Raw genomic sequence first — 23,786 nt, 5'->3', positions numbered from 1 at the left:
AATGTATCTTCTGAATTTCCTTTAATATTAATGTTTTAGCAGATATCGTTTTTTGATTGTTTTTATCAACTGCCAGCAAAAATGGTGCTTTCTATAATTTTTATGTTTTACCTAAAAAATTTGTTTGGCAACGTATGTTTTTGGAAAGAGAATTTCATTATGCACAGCACGCTATGTTGTTGGAATATTATTTGTAGTGGTAAATATTTTTTTCCGATACCTATAAAAAACTACCATTTTCTCGCGGTTACGAAAGAGTTAAGAGGAAGCTTTAGCTCGGATGCTCCTGTCTAAATACATGTAAAAGGAGAATTCGATTTTCTCAGCAACCACTGCACCAAAGTTGACTAGGTTTGTTGCGTTTAAAAGAAAAACTTAAAATCTAGTGATTGTTTGTTCCGAATTTTTGATTTAGGTCCTAATGTTATATTAAAAATTGGCAAAAATCAAACATTTTCAAAAAACGAAACCGTCAAGTACAATTCTGCGAATTGCATCTAATAGTACATCTACAGTGGACAAAATTGATATGCTGTACATGAATCTTCAAAAATTTAGTGTTATCGAAATACAGCTTTTGCAGAACCTTTGTAAACAACATAACAAATTCACGCAAGTTATAAAATGACAAATCGAATTTGTCCGCTTTCAATGATCTAATGGATGCCGCTTACAGAACTGCGATATCTGTTTTTGATGCAGAGTTATGAATTTGTAAACTTCATTATTCTATTTTTTTTCGGACTTTCGCAGTTTTAAAAATTCTTAACAAAATTCAGGACATAAATCGAAATTACGCTTCCAACAGTCATAGAATTTAACTTTCTCTCTCGAATGCAACAAATTTCATTAAAATCGGTCCAGGGGTTATACCATAAAACTGTTTTGCGTTTTACATGTATTTGAATATGCCGCATCAGTTGGGCCCATGCTAAAACTTCCTCTTAAGGGCTCAAATTGCCACAGGCACGTTTGAAAAAGCTCTTAAGGCCTGCCTGTACACTTATTAGGCATATCGGTACTCGTATTGTGACAGGAGACGGGAGTGCACGTGTGCATAATTAAGGAATACATACTGTGTCCCGTGACAATTGCCCCTTCCTACGCTTGTTATGCTTCACCGCGTAACATTTTTCTATTGAGGCGAAGCTAACTTTCGGAGACTGGCATTGCGCAATTCGCTGTGCTTTGCGAGCTTAGAAGCCAATCGCGAGGATTACAAAGGTGGAGTCAGTGCCATTGCTGACAGCGGCGAATTCTTTCAATGAAAAACATAGCACCGCACGGCAAGAAGCTAGCAAACGTAGAAGCAGCTAGGCCTAACATTGTGCGGTGGTGGCTACGGCTGCCAGCGGATTGGCGTGCGAGAGCACCGGTTCGAGGCGGCGAGACAATCGAAATGGCGGCGGTAGTGGCTTTGATTAATTCCATTTCAGACCTGCAGTCAGGGCAGTAGACGTTGACTCTATGGAGTACGTGGTGGTGTCGCGAAGCCGCGCGAATTATCGGGCATGTCCGAAAAATCGGGCTTCTGGAAAATCGGTCGACGAGTCTAGCAATACCTCGTGCCGATGACACGGCGTAAACGATGAGTTATTGCGATTCGCCTGTTACTGGAGCCAGCATTAACACGACTTTCGTTCCCTTTCAATAAAAGTACAGCTAATTTTCCCTGATAGAAGCGAAAATTCCCTTAGTTTTCCCTGAGTATTTCCAGACTATTCAAGTTCCCTGAGAATTCCCGGTTTTCCCAGTTTTCCCGGTCGGTAGACACCCTGAGCCTGTATATATATATAAATTGAAATAAGTGCAGGTGCACATAGAAAAGCAAAAACAAACATTTATTTCGACATTTCAGCCAGGGTACAGCCTTCAGCAAGAGTGTAACTGCAAGCACCCAGAGCTCAATTTACACATTTTCTCCGTAAGAGTGAAGCAAATAAAAAAAAATATTATGGTGAGTTGAATACCAATATGCATACATTCACTCAAGACAAAAAAGAACAGAGCAAGAAAAAAAAAACAAAAAAACTAAAGCATTCGTAGCCAATGAATACAAACACTCATGCATTCAGCGGTGTCCACAAGACAGGGGCTTGAAAGACACAGCCAGTGGAATGCAGGGCAGAGGGGTCAGATGTTAGCATAAAGCATGCCAGGGGTCCCAGCTGCCAGAAGTGTGTTTCTCCTGTTCTTTGTTTTAAGTTAATACAACTTTTGTCAGACCACGAAGATGGTCAATACAACCCCACCTGGTTGTACGACACCCATACTGTGACATCCACTAACCTTGAAGTTCCGTGAACTGCATTCCATTGCATTCTTTGCACAGTTGGTATCTTTTGAGATTGTGGGCAAACTGTCTTTTATACAAGTCTATGCAAGTTATCATCATCATCAGCCTGTTTTATGTCCACTGCAGGATGAAGGCCTCTCCCTGTGATCTCCAATTACCCGTCCTGCGCCAACCGATTCCAACTAGCGCCCGCGAATTTCCTAAATTCATCGCTCCAGCTTGTCTTCTGCCATCCTCGACTGCATTTCCATTCTCTTGGTACCCATTCTGTCACCCTAATGGTCCAACGGTTATCCAATCTGCGCATTACATAATCTGTCCAGTGCCACTTTTTTCTCTTAATTTTTATTTAAATATTGTCTATACCCGTTTGCTCTCTGATCCAAACTGCTCTCTTTCTGTCTCTTAATGTTACGCCTAGCAATCTTTGTTCCATCGCTCTTTGCACGGTCCTTAACTTGTTCTCAAGCTTTGTCATTCTCCAAGTCTCTGCCCCATATGTCAGCACTGGTAAAACGCACCGATTGTACACCTTCCTTTTCAATGTTAATGGTAAGCTTCCAGTCAGGAGCTGGCAATGTCTGCCGTATGCGATCCAACCCATTTTTATTCTTCTGTGAATTTCCTTCTCATGATCAGAGTTCCCTTTGATTAACTGGCCTAGGTAAACGTACTCCTTCACACATTCTAGAGGCCAACTGGCGATCTCGAACTCTTGTTCTTTTGCCCCGCTATTTATCATTATCTTTGTCTTCTGCATATTAATCTTCAATCCTTACACTCTCTCTGTTAAGGTCCTCAACCATTTGTTGTAACTCGTATGCATTGTTGCTGAATACAACAAAGTCATCGGTAAACCGAAGGTTGCTGAGATATTCACCGTCGATCTTCACTCCTAAGCCTTCCCAGTTTAATAGCGTGAATACTTCTTCCAAGCACGCAGTGAATAGCATTGGAGAGATTGTGTCTCCCTGTCTGACCCCTTTCTTTATAGGTATCTTCCTGCTTTTCTTGTGTAGAATTAAGCTAGCTGTAGAGCCTCTGCAGATATTTTCCAAGGTATTTATGTAAGCGTTTTGTACTCCTTGATTACGTAATGCCACTATGACTGTTGGTATCTCTACTGAATCAAATGCCTTTTAGTAATCTATGAAAGCCATACAGAGAGGCTTATTATACTCTGCAGATTTCTTGATTACCTGATAAATGACACGGGTGTGATCCATTGTAGAGTATCCCTTCCTGAAGCCAGCCTGTTCCCTTGGTTACCCTTTTTCCTTAGTCCAGTGTTACCCTTATTCTATGGGAGATTATTTTGGTACATATTTTGTATAATACTTGGAGTAAGCTAATGGGCCTATAATTTTTGAACTCTTAAACGTTTCCCTTTTTGTGGATTAGTATAATGTTTGCATTCTTCCAGTTTTCTGGGGCCCTTGCAGTCGAGAGACACTTCGTATAAAGAGCCGCCAGTTTTCCAAGCGTTATATCTCCTCCATCCTTGATTAAATCTACTGTTATTCCACCTTCTCCTGCCACTTTCCCCATTTCATGTCTTGCAAGGCCCTTCTGACCTCATCTCTAGTTATAGGAGGAGTTTCTGTATCCTGTTTATTATCGTTTCGAATGGAGTTCTCCCTAGTCCTCTGGGTACTGTACAGGTTAGTATAGAATTCTTCCGCTGCATTTATTATACCTTCGAGATTGCTGATGATATTACCCTGCTTATCTTTTCGTGCATACATCTTGGTTTGCCCTATGCCAAGTTTCTTCCTCACTGATTTCAAGCTGCGTTTATTTTTCACGGCTTCTTCAGTATTTGTCACATAATAGTTTCTCGAGTATCACTTATTTTAGCCTTGTTGATCAGTTTTGACAGTTCCGCAAATTCTATCTTATCTCTTGAGTTGGACACTTTCATTTTTTGTCATTTCTTTATTAGGTCCTTTGTTACTTGCGAGACTTGCCTACTCGTTGCCTTGATGCCTTGCCTCCCACTTCAATTGCTGCCTCTGAAGCCAGCCTCGTTACGGTTTCATTCATTAGCTCTATGTCATCATCATCTTTCTCTTCGAAGGCTGCATATTTGTTTGCAAGTACCAGCCTCAATTTGTCTGCTTTTACTCTTACTGCCTCAAAGTTGACCTGTTTCTTCTTGACCAATTTTACTCTTCAATCTCTTCAAATTGAGGTGAATCCTAGCCCTCACTAACCTATGATCACTTCACTTTACCCTACCTAACACTTCTACATCCTGCACTATGCTGGGATCAGCAGAAAGTATGAAATCAATTTCATTTCTTGTTTTACCATTAGGGCTTTTCCAGGTCCACTTTCTGTTGCTACGTTTCTTGAAAAAGGTATTCATTATTCTCAGCTTATTCCTTTCTGCGAATTCTACCAGCATCTCATCTAGTGTTCCTAGAATCGACACCGTAGTTGCCAATTGCTTGTTCCCCAGCCTGCCTTTTCCCCACTTTTGCATTGAAGTCGACCATTACTATAGAATACTGAGTAGGCACTTTTCTCATCGCTAATTCAACATCTTCATAAAACTGATCTACTTCCTCATTTTCGCGACTGGATATTGGAGCGTAGTCTTGTACTACCTTTATTCTATACTTCTTATTAAGTTTGATTACGACTACAGCTACACTCTCACTGAAGCTGTAGAATTCGTCAATGTTGCCTGCTATGTCCTTATATGTCCATGTCCATCTGGATTCCGAATCCTACCCTGTATTGCTTCTTATCTAGGAGACCTCTATAGCAGAGGACATGTCCGTTATTCAGCAATGTATAAGCCTCACCAGTTCTTCTAATCTCACTATGGCCGACGATATTGTCTGATAATGTCTGATAATTCCTCAAAGAGTCCTGCTAAGTTAGCCTTATTCGAGAGGGTTCGGGTGTTAAACGTTGCAAGGGTCAGTTTCCATTGGCAGCCTGTCTGGATCCAGAGATTCTTAGCACCCTCTGCTGCGTTACAGGTCTGACCGCCACCTTGTTCAGGTGCCCCACAGCTGCTAGGAACTGAGGGCCATTGGGTAATTGAGTGAGCCACTTGGGAGGGGTGACCAAATACTGCACCAGGGAGGCCAATTCCTGTTCAGGTGAGGGAGTGTGTTGTTGAAGCTTAGTGGGCCTTCCCAATTTGGTTCTACCCGGATTAGTACAGTCGAACCTGGCTACATCGAACTCGCAAAAAAATGCCTATCAGTTTGATATAGAACATAATTCGATATAAGCCTGCTGAATAATTGGATGTCATAAAAGCACATACCATTTATAAGATCACTTTATTGATGAAACTAGCTTAGTTTCGCATGAAATAGTCCTGCATTTCTTTCTGCTTGGGCAATTTGGCTGCCTGCGACGCATGCACTTCTCCACATGGTCTAAGGAGTCAGGAGCAGCTGAGGCCGCAACCTTTTGCATTCGCGCAGAAGCACCAGACTAGTGCGAGCGCACCAATCACTTCGTCGTTGCTTTTCTCATTGTACTCACTTTCACTTTTGCTCGGTACGATGTCGGCAATGTAGTCTTCGTTTTCGGGCTCTCCCGTGGTCGCGACACCATCATTTGCACTCACAAACTCGTCCACTGTTGATTCGTAAACAGCTTCCGGAAATTCTGACAGCTCGCTCCAAGTTTCGCCAACACCGGCAACGGCTGGGTCGCATTCATCAGAATTTGCAGTCATCACCGAGCATGCGGAAGCCAGCACGGCTGAAGCAATTTCGGATGAACCACTCGTAGACGACCGTGCGTACGCGTCGGGCACCATGGGCACCGGGGCGAGAGTTTGGCCGCTTTAACCCTAATTTCCCCCTTATTCTCCAAGATCGTCCTGAGAGTGTTCCTCGGAATCATTCACGCTGCGGGGACACATTCGACTTCTCACCGCGTTCGACCCGATTTATGATTTCGAGCTTCACGACAAAAGGCAAATTCTGCCACTTCATCACGGCAACACTGGGAGAAGGCCCACAAGGCACACACACAATGGACCAGAAAAGCACCGTGACAACTCGCATTTTCGCCATTTTGCACGGCGAGGGCACAAGAGCCTCTGATTGGCTGTCTGAGCAAGCGCTGGGGGGGGGGGGGGGCAGGATCATTTTTTGCAGGGGGGTGTCGATGGCTCGTCCGAAGCAGCGCGGTCACGGTAGGGAGAGCGGTTGGATGAGCCACGCCATCGGGTTTCCCCGCAACCGCGAGGGAAAGCCAACTTCTGGGGGCACTTTTCCGCCGCTCGACGTTCGATATATCGGGAGTCGCTGCTATTTTTGTTCGATGTAAACGTCATTTTTGCTATATATAGTCATTGTGACTATACTGTGCCCAGAAATTGTTCGACATATAGAATAATTCAATGTAAACTGGTTCGATATAGTCAGGTTCGACTGTATAGCCCCACTTGCTCTCGGCATCTTTTGCAGGTGGCAGGCGTCACTCCAACCCTGCAGATGTTGTGCACTGGAGGAGGTGCATTTCAAGCTAACCATCGTTAAAAAACTCTTATAGCGGGATTCGAACTTCCAACTATGGCAACCGAGCATTCGACATAGCTCAGTCAGCTAATCCCACATGTGGCGAGGCTACCTTATCGGCGAAAAGTACAGTCCCGAGGGCCCTACGTGCCTAAAAAGTTCTTTGATTTGTCCGCGATAGATGCCTTAACATACTCAATATAGAACAATTCCTAAACAGTTCTGGCCTCATAGTTCCGGAATCGCATGTGCAGAGCAGGCCGAGAACCTGACTAGGTATAAGGAGTCTCGGCCGCCTTTGACAGCGCTTAGAACGTGGAAGGGTAAGATAATGGTGGAAAACTGGTTGCTTCTATCACCGGAAAGGCGACTAGATAAGGGACACCTCCATCTTACGCGCTCCTTTGAAGGCCGAGCCGAGGTGAATGGATAAGCTGCTCCGTTGTATGCACACATGTATATATACACCTGTATACACGAAAACTTTCGCTCATGGGCGAATTGGAAGACTGCGTACCTGGCTTTTTCTACGGCACGGAGCTCATAACACGCTACTCTCACTTAAAAATGACAATAACAGCAATACCGTACACTATGTGCTCGCTTTCACCACAAAAGAGGTGCATTGATCTCAGTTGGCTCGCCTCGGCAGTGCGTTTCAGGAGTTTCTGCTGCCTATTTCGTGAATCTTACGTGCCTAAAAATTTCCTTGATTTGTCCGCGATAGATGCCTTTAGTATGAAGCATAATTTAACCAAGATTATTGTTACTGAGAAATGTGTGATAAAATTAGTTGCTAACATACCATGGTATGCCCACACAGAAAACTGTTATTCCGAGTTTTAACATCATTCCAGTGCCTAATCTTTACGCCTTCAGGTTAATTCTTATGTACAAGAATGCTATTAGAACAAACAACGCAGATATGTTGACACTATTCAATCTTCAAAGCCACGTGCCCATGTACAATGCATGGCGTTGCACCACTTGGTCTACACCGTTTTGCCGGACTGTGTATCAATTTAAATCAAGTGACTACAAACTTCCCTGTTACCTTTTGAACAGGATAACATCCTACTGGAAGAAATATCGAAAAATAGGTTAGTGTTTTGCCACTCCTGCACTAATGGATGGTGTTTCATTCTGTTTTTTGTATGTCGTGTTATTGTTTGTTACATCACACAATGTTAAATGCATTAAGGCGGTTCTAAATTTTGTACGTTTATTTTCTTACTGATCCCTACTTAGTATCCCTACTACTAGTATTTTCGCCCTTGTACGTTCGCAAGTTTCAGAATGTATTCGAATGTTTCCAGTATTTCTCTGCATTTGTCATGAATATGCAGTTTCCTCATCATAGTGTCATGTGGGGCATAATGGGGTTTTCTCAAGCCGCTGCATGCGGCTTTTACTCTTACGTCCGCTCTCATTTTGTATTCTGTGGAGAGAAATAAAGATTATTATTATTATTATTATTATAACATCAGTAGCTGTGCCCTCGCCTTGATTTCATTTATGCCCAGGTGTCCCTCATGAAGGAGATTCAGCACCCCTCTACGAATTTTTTGGGGGGACAACCGCTTTGCAGCATGTCATTAATATGCCATCCACGTATGATAGCTCTAAGTGCAGAGTGGCGAAAAAGCCAGTTAATTTACCAAGGTGCAGGCCCATTATTACTTCCTTGAGTTCCTCGTCATTGCATTTCTGTCTGCAGTCTTTGCTTCGTATTTTAGGTCACGATACTTGCAAGTATTTTTGTTGCATGTATCCTAACGTCTTCACCTTCGTTAGTTGGCACACTGTCGGGAGCTGCTATCTGGGAAAGAGCATCGGTTAGTAGCAGCTCTTTGCCGGGCACAACTGCAAGTCATATTCACATCGCATCAGTCGTCCAAAAAAAAAAAAAAAAACGCTGTAATCGAGGTGGCATTTCTGCAATGTCCTTCTTTAATATCGCCAACAATGGCTGACGATCAGTTTCCACAATTACCTTAGTGCCAACAATAACTCACAGAACCTTTCACATCCAATGGTGATCCCTTGCGCCTCTTTTTCAGTCTGCACATACCTTGTTTCAGTTTCTGTGAGCGCACGCGAAGCATACGCCACTGGTCGCCAGCCGTTGTCATGCCTTTGCAACAGTGCAGCTCCCAAGGCTCTACTCGACGCACCTGTGCTCATCTTGATGGGCCTTCGCGGGTCAAAGACTGCCAGAATGGGTGTTGTAGTCAACAAGACACGCAGGTTTTCGCACTCTCTCTCGTGAATGCTGTTCCACTCGAAGCATGTGTTCTGACGGATTGAACTCCGAAGTGCTGCTGTCTTTTCTGACAAACAGGGAATGTACTTTCTAAAATAATTTACTGCTCCCAACCACCGTTGCACTTCCTGCTTGGACGACGGGGTTGGAAAGTTGGCAACACACTGAATAAGCTTTTCGTCTGGCTTAAGTCCTTCCCTCGTGATTATGTATCCCAAAAACTTGACTTCTTGGGCACCAAAGATGCACTTTTCTTGGTTCAGAGTGAAACCAGCTTCGCATGTCGCCTTAAGCATTGCCCTCAAACAGTGGTCATGTTCGGAATTTGTAGCACCCCAGACCAATACATCGTCTATGTACACTGTTACACGAGGCAGTCTGTCCAGTGCTTGACTGATTTCCCGTTGAAATATCTCTGATGTGGAACTCACGCCAAACGGTAATCTCAGAAACCTGTATCACCCATACGGTGTACTGAAATTGCAGATTTTGGACAACTGTTTGTCTAATGGTATCTGGTAAAATCCATGATTGGCATCAAGTTTGCTGAAATAAGTGGCACCAGCCAACTTTGCTTTGATATCCTCTCTTCTAGGAAGCTCATACCTCTCACATTTGATGTTTTGATTGATGTGTCGCGGATCCATGCAGATGCGAATGCCACCGCCTTTCTTTTCAACAATAACAAGTGGACTCGCCAGTCTGCAGGCTCCTCCATTATCAATATGATGTTTTCAAGTGTTGCAATTTCTCACGGAGCGCAGCCTGCCTCGCGCGTGGAATACGTCTTGAAGGTACAGCTACAGGCCTTGCTGTTTCCTTCAGCTTGATCGAATAATGATGCTTGACGCATCCAAGACCCTTGAACAAGTCCGGAAATTCCAAGGCAATCTGCTCCTTCGGATTTGGCCGACTTGAAATAGCATGAGTGCAAGAAATGAGGCCAAGACGCTCACACCTCGAGAGTCCTAACAGTGCCTGCTTGCCCTTTCCCATGATAAAAAAATTTGCTTGCACCTTTCTATCACCAACCGAAATCGGTAAAGAGGCAGTCCCAAAGTACTCAATGATATTTCCTTCGTAGCTTGTCAGCAGCATTTTGCTTGGGCATATGTTTCTTGCACGGCCAAGTTTTTCAAACAGAGATTGAAGGTCACTGTCCGTCTTCCCACTGTAGCGTCAATTTAACAGTCATGTCCTATATTGCTTGCGACGCCACTGATTCGCACAGTCATTACCTTGAACTCGCTTTCTTCTTCAGACGCATCACTAAGACGGTCAACTCCAGCTATGTTTTTTGCCTTGCAGCAGACAACATAATCATTTTGCTTTCTGCAACTTGTGCAGGTTTTTTTCCACGCCGGACATCGTCTGGGTGGGTGACGTTTGTTGTAAAAGATGCATCAACGTGCAGGGCATTCTAGAACGCGTCATTCAGACACGCCTGTGCCGCATGTCTCTCGCGTGGCTCGAACGCATTTCTTGACATCGCACACTTTTGCTGCTTGCTCTTCTTCATCCCAGACTTGCATCTGACTCGCTTCAAGCTCAGTAGCTTTGCAAAAGTGTATTGCTTGTGAGAGTGTTAATTTTTCTTGCCCTAAGAAATCAAGCTCTCAGCTTCCCATCTTCTGTTCCACACACAAGATCGTCATGCATTAGCGAGTCTCTCAGGCTTCCAAAATTGCATGCCTCTGCTTTTATCTGAACATCTAGCAGAAATTTCACAAACGGTTCATACTCTTGCTGGATTTCCGAACGAAAGTCATACCTTTTGAACATCTTGTTGCTCTGCGGCGTGCAGTAGCCTTCGAACTAATGAACAATGGCATCATAGTCCTCCTGTTGTGTTGACGTCAGGCGAAAGGTGTTGGAACATGTCGATGCTCTCTTGACCGGCTATGTGAAGAAACATGGCAGCCTTCTCGCACTCGTGCGTTCCTTGCTTGTTGCCTTGAAAATATAAGTTGACGTGCTGTTTGAACTTCTTCCAGTTTTCTGCTGCGTTCTTTGAGAGGATGAGCAGACCAGGAGGCGGAAGCGTTTCCATTATGCCTTGTTGCCACAACATCGCGTTCAGTGTTGCGCCGTGATTGAGTCGTTAAGCCTTACTGGGGCGAACTTCTGACACGGTGCTTCGAGTTACACAACGCTGACACTGCGACTGGCACGGGAAGAACCACTTCTATTGCGTTGCAAGCCATTTTATACAGTGTGGGTGTGACCAGAGTGGACAGACCACACCGCGTAGCAAGCCACATATCAATACATAAAGGTTAGTTTTGAATCGAGCACACTACCCAAAAACATTTGCTCCATTCTCAGCAGTAAATACTGCCCATGCAATTCAATAGTGGGATTTGGAACAAGCCCTCTTTTTGTTGTAAAAAGAACACAGCAACGTTTAGATTCTGTCACACAGATGTTGCAGTTGTGCGAATTGGAAACACTAGAAGCACGAAGGCAAAAGAATCGTCTCAAAGTGTTTTTTAGGATTTTACATGGGCATTTAAAAATTAACAAAGATGAGTACGTACAACTACCAGGGAAACGAAGCAGTCGTGTTAATCACCAATATGTTTTACAACCATACTTTGCTCACAGTGATGTGTTTCGCTATTCTTTTTTCCCTGCTGTGATTGAACTTTGGAACGTGATACCAAGTTCTGTGGCAAATACCAGTGATGTTTGTAAATTTGAAAAATCGTTAAACATGTATATCTGTGATTCCGCTGCCGCTTGATGCACCTGTATACCGTATTTACTCGAACCTAACATGCACCTTTTTTTTTTTTTTTTTTTTTTCAGATAAGACGGGTCCAAAAATTGCATGCACGTTAAAATCCGAGTATGACCCAGAATCCGTATTACCATATCGCCATCGGCATTCGAAAAATGGCCGCCTCATACGTGCTTCTAGCCTAGCTGCTGCAGCTTCCTCAATGTGCATACCTCCAAGTTGTATGTGTAACCAGGCACTAGTGTAACCTAGTCTACTGCCTGTCCTCCCGTTTTCTGCGTTTATTCAATCAGCATGGAAGTGCTGACTGCGAAGACATGGCAAGTCCCCCATGATGCCACATTTAAAAGGAATGTTATCATGTGCGCGGAGACTGACGGCTGCATCACGAGCGTTCGGAGCTCCTGAAACTTGCATGCGGGACTGGCGCAAATAGAGAAGGAGAATATTTTCGCCAGCAAAGCAACAAGGAAGGGTTTCAGTGGACCGAAGCAGGGCCGTTTCGCCGAAATAGAAGAGCTGCTTGCAGAATATGTGCAAGAGCAGCGGGCATCACAGCGGCGTGTGACGACCGATCTGCTCAAAGTACGTGCGATGCAGTTAGCCCTACAGAAAGGGCTAATGCAGAGTGACTTCAAAGCGAGCAGGTGCTGGCTATCAAATTTTATGAAAGGGAAAGGCTTTTTTTTTTTTTCTCTTCGAAAGCAGACAGGGATATGCTAAAAATTTCCCGAAGAATATGAAGAGACATTGCAGTTTTCAGCGGTATGCTTTGAAGTTGTGCCATAGAAACGGCTACCACTTCGGACAAATTGGAAATGCCGATCAATCGCCGCTCTACTTTGACATGCCTGCCACCACAACCGCTGAAAAGAAGGGGGCGAAGCAAGTGTGCGTTTTGTCTTCTAGCCATGAAAAAACTAGTCATCGCAATGCTTTGTTGCACTGCGGATGGGCACAAGCTGCCCCCGTATCTTCAGACGGAAGATGCTCCTGAAAGGAACCGTGTTCCCGAGTGGAGTGATTGTGCGTGCAAATGAAAAAGGTTGGATGACCACGGACTTGGTCGCTGACTGGATTGATAACGTTTGGCGGAAGAGACCCGACGGCAGTTTGGGTCTGTGTGGGATACTTGTGCTCGACGAGTTCAGGTGCGCATCAAGGACAAGCTGGCTGCATCAACATCAACACTGTCGTGATACCCGGTGGCATGACATCGCAGCTCCAGCCGCTCGATGTTTGTTTGAACAAACCAGTGAAAGATAGAATTCAGGCGCTCTACACCGAATGGCTTGTCAGTGGCTGCCACGAATTCACGCCTGCCAATAAAATGAAGCATGCCTCACTGCAGGACTTTGCTGGATGGGTGAAAGATGCATGGTGCATGATCCCGTCTGCCATGGTCAAGAAGGCTTTTAAAAAGTATGGTATTTCGAATGCCATGGTTGGCACCGAGGATGAAATGCTTTGGTCTGTCGATAGTGATAAGGAGTTGTCTGATAGCGATGACAAGTGATATCTATTGCCCCACGCGACTCGTCCTGGCGCAGTGAAAATCTTGGCGGCAAGGTACGCCACTTCCATTTGTGTTTTTATTCATCGTAACTTTATGTATTGGGAATAAATGTTTTTTCCAAATGAGAGAAAATAGTATTTCTAATGAAAGCATGAGGCGCGCATTGTTATACTCTTTTTTTTTTTTTTGCCATGAAAAATGGTTGCATGTTACCATCGAGGCTCTCACTTTTTTAAAATTTTTTGGTCACGGAAAACAGATGCGCGTTACAATCGAGGGCACGTTAGAATCGAGTAAATACAGTATATGGTTTGTCTGTATTTAAAAACCTCCCTCAAAGAACCCTCAGCAGAGGGTTGACAATATGAAATAAAGAAAATAAATAACCAACTAACATATTGTTATATGAGGGTTCAAATGTAGACTTTAGGTCAGCATTATGTGGATTGCTGCCAGCTAGTGACCTGCACTTCTCAACAATGAGAGTGCACATGCCTGGTTACAGCATCTTTCACTCGTCCACCTCATATGCCTGTCAGATATGCAATTATATAGAGTAACCCCCCTATTCAGACATACACCTTGATATTGAAGCTGCTACTTGACTTGACCAAGCCAAGCTCAAGAGAGCACGTGGTGTGAATATGTTTACAAGGTGTCTACGAAGTTGACATTTCCAAATTCCCCGAGTTTTCCAGGTTTTCCCTCAGTGCCCTTGCAAAACTCCCTGGGTGATGCAGAACTATGTTTTATGTCAAGACGGGCTGAAATCATGTCACCTGATGCTGTCACTCTCTCGTAAGCATGTGAAAAAATAAAATTCAGTTCAAATACTAAGTAGTAGTGTTCACTTTATTCAAAAAGATAATAAAAGAGAGGGGTTAGTAAGATGCACAGCAAATAAAATGTCTTCGAAAAAAATTGCAAATCGAGTCGGTCGGACATTCTCAAATACGAATAAAAAGGAGATGCACACAGAAGAAAATATTTTCGAATATGAGCTATTTCTATCTATTGATAGCAAGCTCAGTGGTATAAGGCCCGAACTTTGTCACAATTGAGATTCTCTCTCAGTAGCTCGTAAGTAAACCTCACCTGTCCTGACATATTCTCAGCCCCCACACAACGTCTAACTGTTGTGCTTCACTGCTTTAAAGAGTTTATATTGGTTTGATTGAGGGACACCTGCATCTCGGCATCAGCCAACACTGTTTTTTGAGCTCAAGCTTCTTCAAAATGGCAGCAGCACGCTTCCTTTCCAGTTCATTCCTCAATGCATAGGTACTTTCTGTTCTTGTCCTTCTTCCGACGCGTGTTGGCCCAACGGACCATTTGAAGCATCCTCTTGGTCAGTTGTACAGTCATCATCCAATATATTGGAGTCCCTAAGGGCCGCGAGAATGTCCGAAAAATCAGGCAGTCGGAAAAAATGAATCCATGTCTTTTACTGCCCTTAAGGGCTAAACTCACCGCAGGCAAATCCAAAAAAGCTCTGAAGGTCTGCCAGTACACGTATTAGGCATATTGGCACTCATACTGTGACAGGAGATACCAGGTGCACGCGTGTATAATTAAAAAATACATACTGTGTCCCGTGGCAATAGCCCATTCCCATGCTTGTTATGCTTCACCACGATACGTTTGTGTACGCTTCACCAAGTAACATTTCTGTACAGAGGCGAAGCTGACTTTCGGGAACCGGCATTATGCAACGCACTGTGCTTTCCGAGCTTTGAAGCCAACCACGAGGACCACAAATGCGGAATCGGTGCCATTGCTGACAGCGGCGAATTCTTTCAATGAAAAACACAGCACCCAACAGCAAGAAGCTTAATAGCGAATTTCGAAGCAGCTAGGCTTAGCGTTGCCGCAGTGGTGGCTACAGCTGCCGGGGATCTGCGTGTGAGGGCGCCGGTTCGAGGTGGCGATATAATGAAAACGGTAGTGGTGGTGGCTTTGATTAATGGCGTTTCGAACCTGCGGTCATGGAAAAATGTCCAGAAAATCGGACGGCGAAGGGTATTCTTGTTGAGGTTCTTTAGCGCACGAAAAAGGGACAATGGCAAGACGTGGATAGCACTGTGTCCACGTCTTGCCATTGTCTCTCGTCCCTTTTCGTGCGCTAAAGAACCTCAGTTATGGAATACCGACACGCCCTAACCTACGCTCTTTCAGGTATTCTTGCGTCAGAAATTTCGGACGTTCTGATACATTGAATCTATGGGGTACGTGATAGTGCCGCGAAGCCGTCTGAATTATCGGGCATCCGGAGAAAGTCGGTCGTACACTGGCAACTCCTCCAGCCGACCACAGGGCGTCAAAGATGATTCATTATGATTCCTATCTGTTACTCGAACCAGCATTACCGGGACTTTCGTTCCCATAAAATTACAGCGAATTTTCCCTGATAAGCACAAATTCCCCGAGTTTTCCCTGAGTTTTTTCAGACTACTCAGAATCCCTGAGAATTCCTGGTTTGCCCGGTTGGTAGACACCCTGGTTTAAGACATTCATTGCATTGCCTTAGGCATGTTCAAGTCAGGCATTGTCTGGAGTCAGATTTGACCAAGTCAAGTCGTGGCTTCAAGTTAAGGTGCATTTCTGAGTACAGGAGAAAAAGCTGCTTACACTCATCAATTTGAAAAACTGGATTGGTTGGGCTTACCATTCAGTCCTGGCAAGCATTGACATCATTCAATTAAGTGAATACTTGGAAATTCAGAAATCCATGCATTAGTTAATTATAACCAGGGCATGATGAACACAGTGCCGAAAATGTGCGACACAATAGCCCCACTAGCATATAAGTGAAACATAGACTTCACTCCCAAAATTCAGTTGTATTGTGCCAGGAGACCACACTTATCTGAATAAAGTGACAGTTTTTAAGACGTGAGCCTTCTTGTGTCCTGTTTCAGCCTGTGTAAAGAGTTCGCTGCTGCAGGATGATTTAAGGTAAAAAGCATCTAGTTAATTCTCAAACATCTAATCTCGACCTCATCGGCAACAGCGGAGGAGTGCAAAATTCGCACCTTGACGTAGTTTCCTCGGTAGAAGACACAGGACTCCCGGAATAACCGTGCCCGGAAGACACCCCACTTGTCCAGCAGGTCAGCCACAGGATCAGCATACTGGAAGCACATCAGCCAACAAGTAAATGTCTCCACCTTGCAGCAATGCACGTTGCACTGCTTATCACCAGAACAATGTGCGACAATACACACAATATATTATGGGAAAATCATTTGCTATGCTATAATAGTTTTAGACAGCAGCATCGGTTAACAGTTTTCCTGCTGTATTTTTGAAGCAAAGAAACATAATAAGTGGAATAAACTTAACTGCAGAGTTTGAGCGCTCATTTCTGAAACTCTTTTACCACCCCTATAGAAGTCAATCAATTTGATTGACAGTTTTTCTATGCTTTGTTAAACATTTCCGTTCGAAGTCTTATACTAGCAATATCATGCACTATCTGAAATGACTGAACTTCAGCTATTCGGCAGATTTGACAATTTTTGGCAGATTGGGGAGACTGGAAAAAAACTTAGACTAGAGGTTATAGTGAAAGGTAGCCTCCACTGCCCCTAGCACTTCAATAAAATGACGCAAAATTTGCGATTTGGTCGACTCAGCAACATAATTTTTAAGCAACACGAATAGTGAAGACACAGAACCTTCCCTCGAGCTGTCAATTTTTACATCCGATGTATAGGCTGCTTCAATAATGTCTCAAATGATGTAGATGCTCATTAGTGCATGTTATTTTCGTAATTCTGTTTGACTAATATCAAGTGCAACTTTACTCCTCCCTCAGTAGGCTGCTTTTATTCATCAGCACTTCGACAGCATATGTACAACTACGAGCAATCCTTCCTGTCGTGTGGGGATTTCACTCACACAAGAAGAAGCAGTCCATGTCAAACCGACCTTTGACTGAAGCTTGATAGCTCCCATATCTCCTACGTTTTAAAAACCACCTGTGCAAATTCCCTTATTCCTTACTGTACACTATTTTGCAATGCTCCACATCACTGTACAGGAACTGAACAAAGCCTGCATAGGCTATAGTGCCAGTTGAACACATACTAGACCACCTTGCTCACACAAAAAAGCTGACTGAATGCAACAATCAAGTAAGGGGAAGCTTCTGCATGCTCCCTGACCTTCAAACATTGCTTTGCAAGCCTAAAGAATGCAGTAAAAAAAACACAAGTGCCTGCTGCAATGAGTAAAAACAAATGCTCCCTGTACAATAGGAACTTACCTGTTTTCACATTTGCAAAGCTACTGCTTTCCCGCATAGCATGGGCATTATTATGGTTAATATTCATGCGAAGAAATTTTCAGAATGATTTCTTTTGCGCGATCTGACTTTTTAAAAGTTGGGAACTAGGAACTATGTGTATATTTTGTATATTTCAGACTCAGGGTGTCTACCAAGATGACATTTACAAATTCCCCGAGTTTTCCAGGTTTTCCCTGAGTGCCTTTGCAAAATTCCCTGAGTGACACAGAACTTTGTTTCACGTCAAGAGTGGCTTACACCATGTTGCTCGATGCTAAAAAATGATTTAATCCAGTTTGAATAGTAAGGAATGTCATTTATTTTATTAAAAAAGAAATCACAAGGGAGGGGTAAGTAAAATGCTCAGCGAATAAAACATCTTTGAAAAAATGGTAAAACTCATTGCAAATTGAGTCGAACATTCTCAAATATGAATAAAAAGGAGATGCATACAGAAACAAGTGTTTTCAAATATCCCCTTCAGTCATGAATTATGATCGACTGTCGATACATGTGTGAAACATAGGTGGTGCTTGAGACTCCACTGAAAGCAAATCAAGGTGGTAGAATGACTGAGCATTTTATGATTAGTCATTATATTTACTAACTAAATATCTGAATATTGCAAAGTTAGTCATGCTACGTTTCTTCATAAAATCAATTAAATCTCCTGCTCGAATTACATGCACAAGTAATTCATTAGCCTCAAGCACTTCAACAAAGAAAAAAGAAACCATATTTCAAGGCTGCTACCGACATGCCCCACGTCAAGCGTCTCTTAAAACATGGTAGTGCCTTAACCAAAGCGATACTCTGTAACAATACATATCACTCAGAAGCAAAATGGAATTTAGGTTATCAGAATATTCAATTTGAACTAAGCTTAACGGTTGTGCTCTATTTCTTGCTACCACTGCAGAGAAATGGCAAAAATAGGTCGCATCCAGAAATGTGGACGCCGTGACTAAAGGGGATATTAGCTATTTTTATCGACTTATAGCAAGCTCATTGGTATGAGGCCCGAACTTTGTCACAAGTGAGATTCTCTCTCAACAGCTGATGTGTCAACCTCAACTGACCCGACATGCTCTCATTGTTGCATTTCACTACCGTACAGAGTTAATTTTGGTTTGGATGAGGGACTTCTGCATCTCGGCGTCAGCCAACACTTTGTTTTTTCATCTCAAGCTCCTTGAAAGAAGCAGCGGCAGGCTTCCTTTCCAATTCATTCCTCCATGCTTAAGTCCTTTCTGTTCTCGTCCTCCTTCCACCACACGTTCGCCACACGGACCATTTGAAGCATGCTCTTCGTCAGTTGCGCAGTCAACGTCCGATTTTTCTGACTCCCTAGGGGCCGTGAAAACGTCCGTAAAATCGGTCAGTTCGAAAAAAAATGATGCATGTCTTTTACTACCATTAAGGGCTCCATTGGCCACAGGCACATCCGAAAAGGCCTGCCAGTACACTTATTAGGCATATCGGTGCTTGTACTGTGACATGAGATGGCGTGTATAATTAAGGAATACGTACTGTGCCTAAACTAAGCTAAACTGAAGTAATGTTTAACAGTTTCGGAAGAGAACAGCAATTTACAATAGGTAGTGAGGCACTGGAAGTGGTAAGGGAATACATCCATTTAGGACAGGTAATGACGGCGGATCCGGATCATGAGACTGAAATAATCAGAAGAATAAGAATGAGCTGGGGTGCGTTTGGCAGGCATTCTCACGTCATGAACAGCAGGTTGCCATTATCCCTCAAGAGAAAAGTTTATAACAGCTGTGTCTTACCAGTACTCACGTACGGGGCAGAAACCTGGAGGCTTACGAAAAGGGTTCTACTTAAATTGAGGACGACGCAACGAGCTATGGAAAGAAGAATGATTGGTATAACGTTAAGGGATAAGAAAAGAGCAGATTGGGTGAGGGAACAAACGCGAGTTAATGATATCTTAGTTGAAATCAAGAAATAGAAATGGGCATAGGCAGGACACGTAATGAGGAGGGAAGATAACCGATGGTCATTAAGAGTTACGGAATAGATTCTAAGGGAAGGAAAGCGTAGCAGAGGGCGGCAGAAGGTTAGGTGGGCGGATGAGATTAAGAAGTTTGCAGGGACAACATGGCCACAATTAGTACATGACCGGGGTAGTTGGAGAAGTATGGGAGAGGCCTTTGCCCTGCAGCGGGCATAACCAGGCTGATGATGATGACTGTGTCCCATGACAATTGCCCCTTCCCACGCTTTTGCTTCACCGCATAACATTGCTGCATTGAAGCGAAGCTGACTTTCGGGACCTGGCATTATGCAAGGCGCCGTGCTTTCTGAGCTTCAAAGCAAATCGCGAGGACCACAAAGGCAGAATCATTGCTGACAGCGGCTAATTCTTTCAATGAAAAACACGGCGCCGAACGGCAAGAAGCTTAATAGCGAACGTTGAAGCAGCTAGACGTTGCGTTTACCACAGCAGCGAGGTAATCAAAATGGCGGCAGTGGGGGCGGGGCATTGATTAATACCGTTTCGAACCCGCGGTCACAACAAAAAGTCTGGAAAATCGGACAGCAAAGGGCTCTTGCATCCGAAATTTCAGACGTTCTGATACACTGACTATGAGGTACATGGTGGTGCCGCTATGGTGCCGCGAAGCCATCTGAATTATCATGCGTCCGGAAAGTCGGCTAATGAATGTACACTGGCAACTCCGACGCTGACACAGTGTCAAAAGACGATTCGTTAAGATCCCTCTCTGTTACGCGAGCCAGCAGTACCCTAACTTTCATTCCCTTTCAATAAAATTACAGCTAATTTTACCTGATAGAAGCACAAATTCCCTGAGTTTTCCCTGAGTATTTGCAAACATTCAATATCCCTGCGAATTTCCGGTTTTCCCAGTTGGTAGACACCCTGAGACTTCATTTTACTCAGTACTTCTACTAAAAGTAGCTAATTATTGCTTTCATTCGTGTTCCTTAAGATGCTTCTTTGATGCTTCATATAAGAATTCTCAGAAATTAATCTGAGCAATTACTACTGCTATACACCGATTCAAAACACCAGTGGTCCGGTTGTAATTTTATGTATCGCAGTATACATTCTAATACGTCTTGAAATAAAATATTCAAACATAAAAGCACCGAAAAGGAGCACATTTCTAGCAGTAATGTAAGAGTTAACGTGATTATCATTCTTTGGGAACTTTACATAGTTTGCAGTATGTTCGTATGTCTGTATCTAACTTCTTTCATGCCAACTTTGGCCACTCAGTAGGTGCCACTGCGTATGTGCCGCTCTTCAATAAACATGAGGCCAACTTGGGTCACTGGGTATGTCTACTCTTCAATGACAAAAAAAAAATCCCTTAAAATTTTTCCTAAGCTGGGCAGAATCAGACACGCATTATGCATGTGCAGACAATATTGTCTGAAGATATATGCTGACTTTGCAGTGACACCACTAGGTGGCGCACAGTGTCCAGCTGCAGAATATGGACAGGTAATGTGGCAATGCGGAAACACGCAGTAACGTTTAGACTACGCCCTAGCCTCAGAAATGGTCTATGAATGACTACACGAAATTATGACAGATGAACATGGAAAAGATAGCGTGGGTAACGATCATGAACGTTTAACCTTAAAAATTGGGGGAGAGACTAATGCAAAACATGAACAAATGGCATCAAGATGTCTTGAGATCACAAAAAACACCAAAGAAAATGCAGGCGTTTCTTACAACAGCCTGGGAATATAAGGAACTGGTAGACATTATGCAGCAGGAGATAAGACAGACACTGCAAAAAAATTGTTGGGCTGGAAAGAGGAAACTATGTGAGTGGTGGAACAAGACAAAAGAACTTAAACAGGCGTCTAGGGATCATCAAGAAACCAAAAAGCTGGGATTACACGAAGACTAGAATAGAATAGAATTTGTGATGTTTACTGGCGCAGGGGCCAGGTATGGCCAAAGAGCGCCATGCCATATACGAAGAGGTGGTCCTTAGATGGAAGAAATACCGAGACAAGAAAAGAGTGATGAATAAGCTCACACAAGAGAAAATTCAATGCACAAGTGAACATTGGGTGTATAACATTCGTAAAAGAGACAAAGGCACAACAAAAAGATTCTGGAACCATGTTACAGCACTCAGAGCTCCAATTAAATATTTGCAAATGGCTATAAGGAATGAAGACAGTAACATCTTTCAAGGAGATGATGTGCTGTGGACCATCACAGATGTTATTAGGGATATAGCTTTAACACGAAATAAAGCACAGTTCAGATCCAGCAACTAAGAAGCCTCAGAGATACAAAATTTAGCAAAGAAAACTTTTACGGGAAGAAATAAGAAAATGTCCCTAATAACACGGCCGCAAGACCGTTGAAATCCCAATACAGCTAATCAAAAACCTCGGTCCAAAGAGCAAGGCACAGCTGACTAATGCCATAGAGCAAGCGATTAGAACGAAGAAAATTCCATATGGATGGCACGAAAGCGAGATGAACCTCATCTACATAGTCAAAGGTGATAAGGATACAATGAGCTCGTACAGGCCAATTACAGTAATGTTGGCGATATATATAATGGCAATGCAAGCCATAAAATTAGATTTGTCGAAGTGGGTGAGAAAAATGATATACTGGGAAACTCCAGAATGTGTACAGGCCAGACAGACACTTAGAAGATAATATGTTTGTGCTAACTCGATGCAGAGATTTTAGTAGCTCAGAATAGACCTTTGTGGATAGCATTTCCAGATATTAAGGGAGCCTACAACGTAGACAGGGAATGATGATGAATGTGGCATTTTGCGGGGCAAGGGTCAAGTATGGCCAAAGAGCGCCAGGCCAGTGTTAATGAGTTTGAAGTGAGGTGATGAATTACGAGAGGTAGTATGTGTCGTGGCTGTAAAGGGGCCTTAGAATGGTCGCTGTTAAATTGTGTAAAACCTATATGTAATAAAATTATGCCAATGGATAATGAGGTGTGCTGTGGATACGAAAAATACATTGTGAAATAATGATACACTAAAATATTTTATCACAGGCAAACATTTGCAAGAAGCACTACAGCCTTAACAGAGCCCTTGAAACGCAATGGCCTTGAGGCATGTGCTACACAAAACTATCAAGGTGGCATTCTCTGGAGAGAGGATGCGCTACAAATTTATTGGGTTAATAATATGTAACAACATCATTCAAGGAACCTAGGATTGCTATGGTGTAAAAAAAAGAGAAATAAAAAAGAAAAAAAGAAAAAGTTCTGAACCAAGAAACATTACCGGATGAAGAGATATGTGCTGCCGGTATGATAGAGGAAGATGTTTCTCTCAGCTTCAGCTTCCCGACACTCCAGAAGGACGTGAAGGACAGTTGGCTCTCCCCACATCTACCACAGGTTGGAGGTTCTTTTTCACTAGGTAGAAAATTATGGGTGCCATATATGGGTCTTATTCTGATAACAGCATAACAACAGTTCTCTGTGTTTTCGTTGAAGAGGGCCAGAAACCTAAATGTGGCTTAACCACGTGAAGCTTACTATTTGTTTCTGCATCGCACAAACATTGCCAGTGGCTTTGCAGTTTCTTTAGACAAAAAAAAAAAAAGGAAACAGGGACAGCAGCAATAGGATCAATAGCTTTCGATGTAATTGATGTGGGCTTTGGTCTGCTGGTACATTATCCTCGATGCCTCTATGGCCAGGTACCCAGCATAGAATGACATGCTGGTTAAATATATACAATCTACACAGAACCGAATAGAGCTCAATAAGTACAGGATTTGTGTTTACAGAGTGACATTGTGGCTTTTCCGACGCTTAGGGAATCTGTAAATACAATTGTTTTTTGAAGTTTTGACTTCCTTATGTGCTTCACACCCAACACTAGTGCATAGGTCTCAGCTGTAAAGATACTTGTTTCTGGGTGCAGTACACTAGATTCCAAAAAGGATGGACTGTGCGCGTCCCCCACGTGCCTTTAGAACTGCGTGGTCGCCGTCCATGGTTGCGTCAATAGCAGCCGCGGTTTCGCCTGCAGCGATTTGTGGCAAACTACACAGTTTCGTTAAGACTGTGCGCGTCCCCCACGTGCCTTTAGAACTGCGTGGTCGCCGTCCATGGTTGCGTCAATAGCAGCCGCGGTTTCGCCTGCAGCGATTTGTGGCAAACTACACAGTTTCGTTAAGACTGTGCGC

General features: G+C 43.4%; 1 protein-coding gene across 9 annotated transcripts in view; it reads right to left on the bottom strand.

The window, feature by feature from the left end:
* The window catches only part of LOC126544208 (carboxy-terminal domain RNA polymerase II polypeptide A small phosphatase 1-like), a 255,492-nt gene that overhangs the window by 90,042 nt on the left and 141,664 nt on the right, over positions 1–23,786 (bottom strand). For all 9 annotated transcript variants that reach the window (XM_072286050.1, XM_072286053.1, XM_072286055.1 and 6 more), the window contains one exon: positions 16,341–16,439. In XM_072286050.1, the coding sequence (XP_072142151.1) occupies positions 16,341–16,439 (99 nt within the window). The remainder of the gene's footprint in view (positions 1–16,340; positions 16,440–23,786) is intronic.

This window comes from Dermacentor andersoni, chromosome 1, assembly GCF_023375885.2.
Source record: "Dermacentor andersoni chromosome 1, qqDerAnde1_hic_scaffold, whole genome shotgun sequence".
NCBI lineage: Eukaryota > Metazoa > Arthropoda > Arachnida > Ixodida > Ixodidae > Dermacentor > Dermacentor andersoni.
This window is presented reverse-complemented; position numbering and strand designations above follow the sequence as displayed.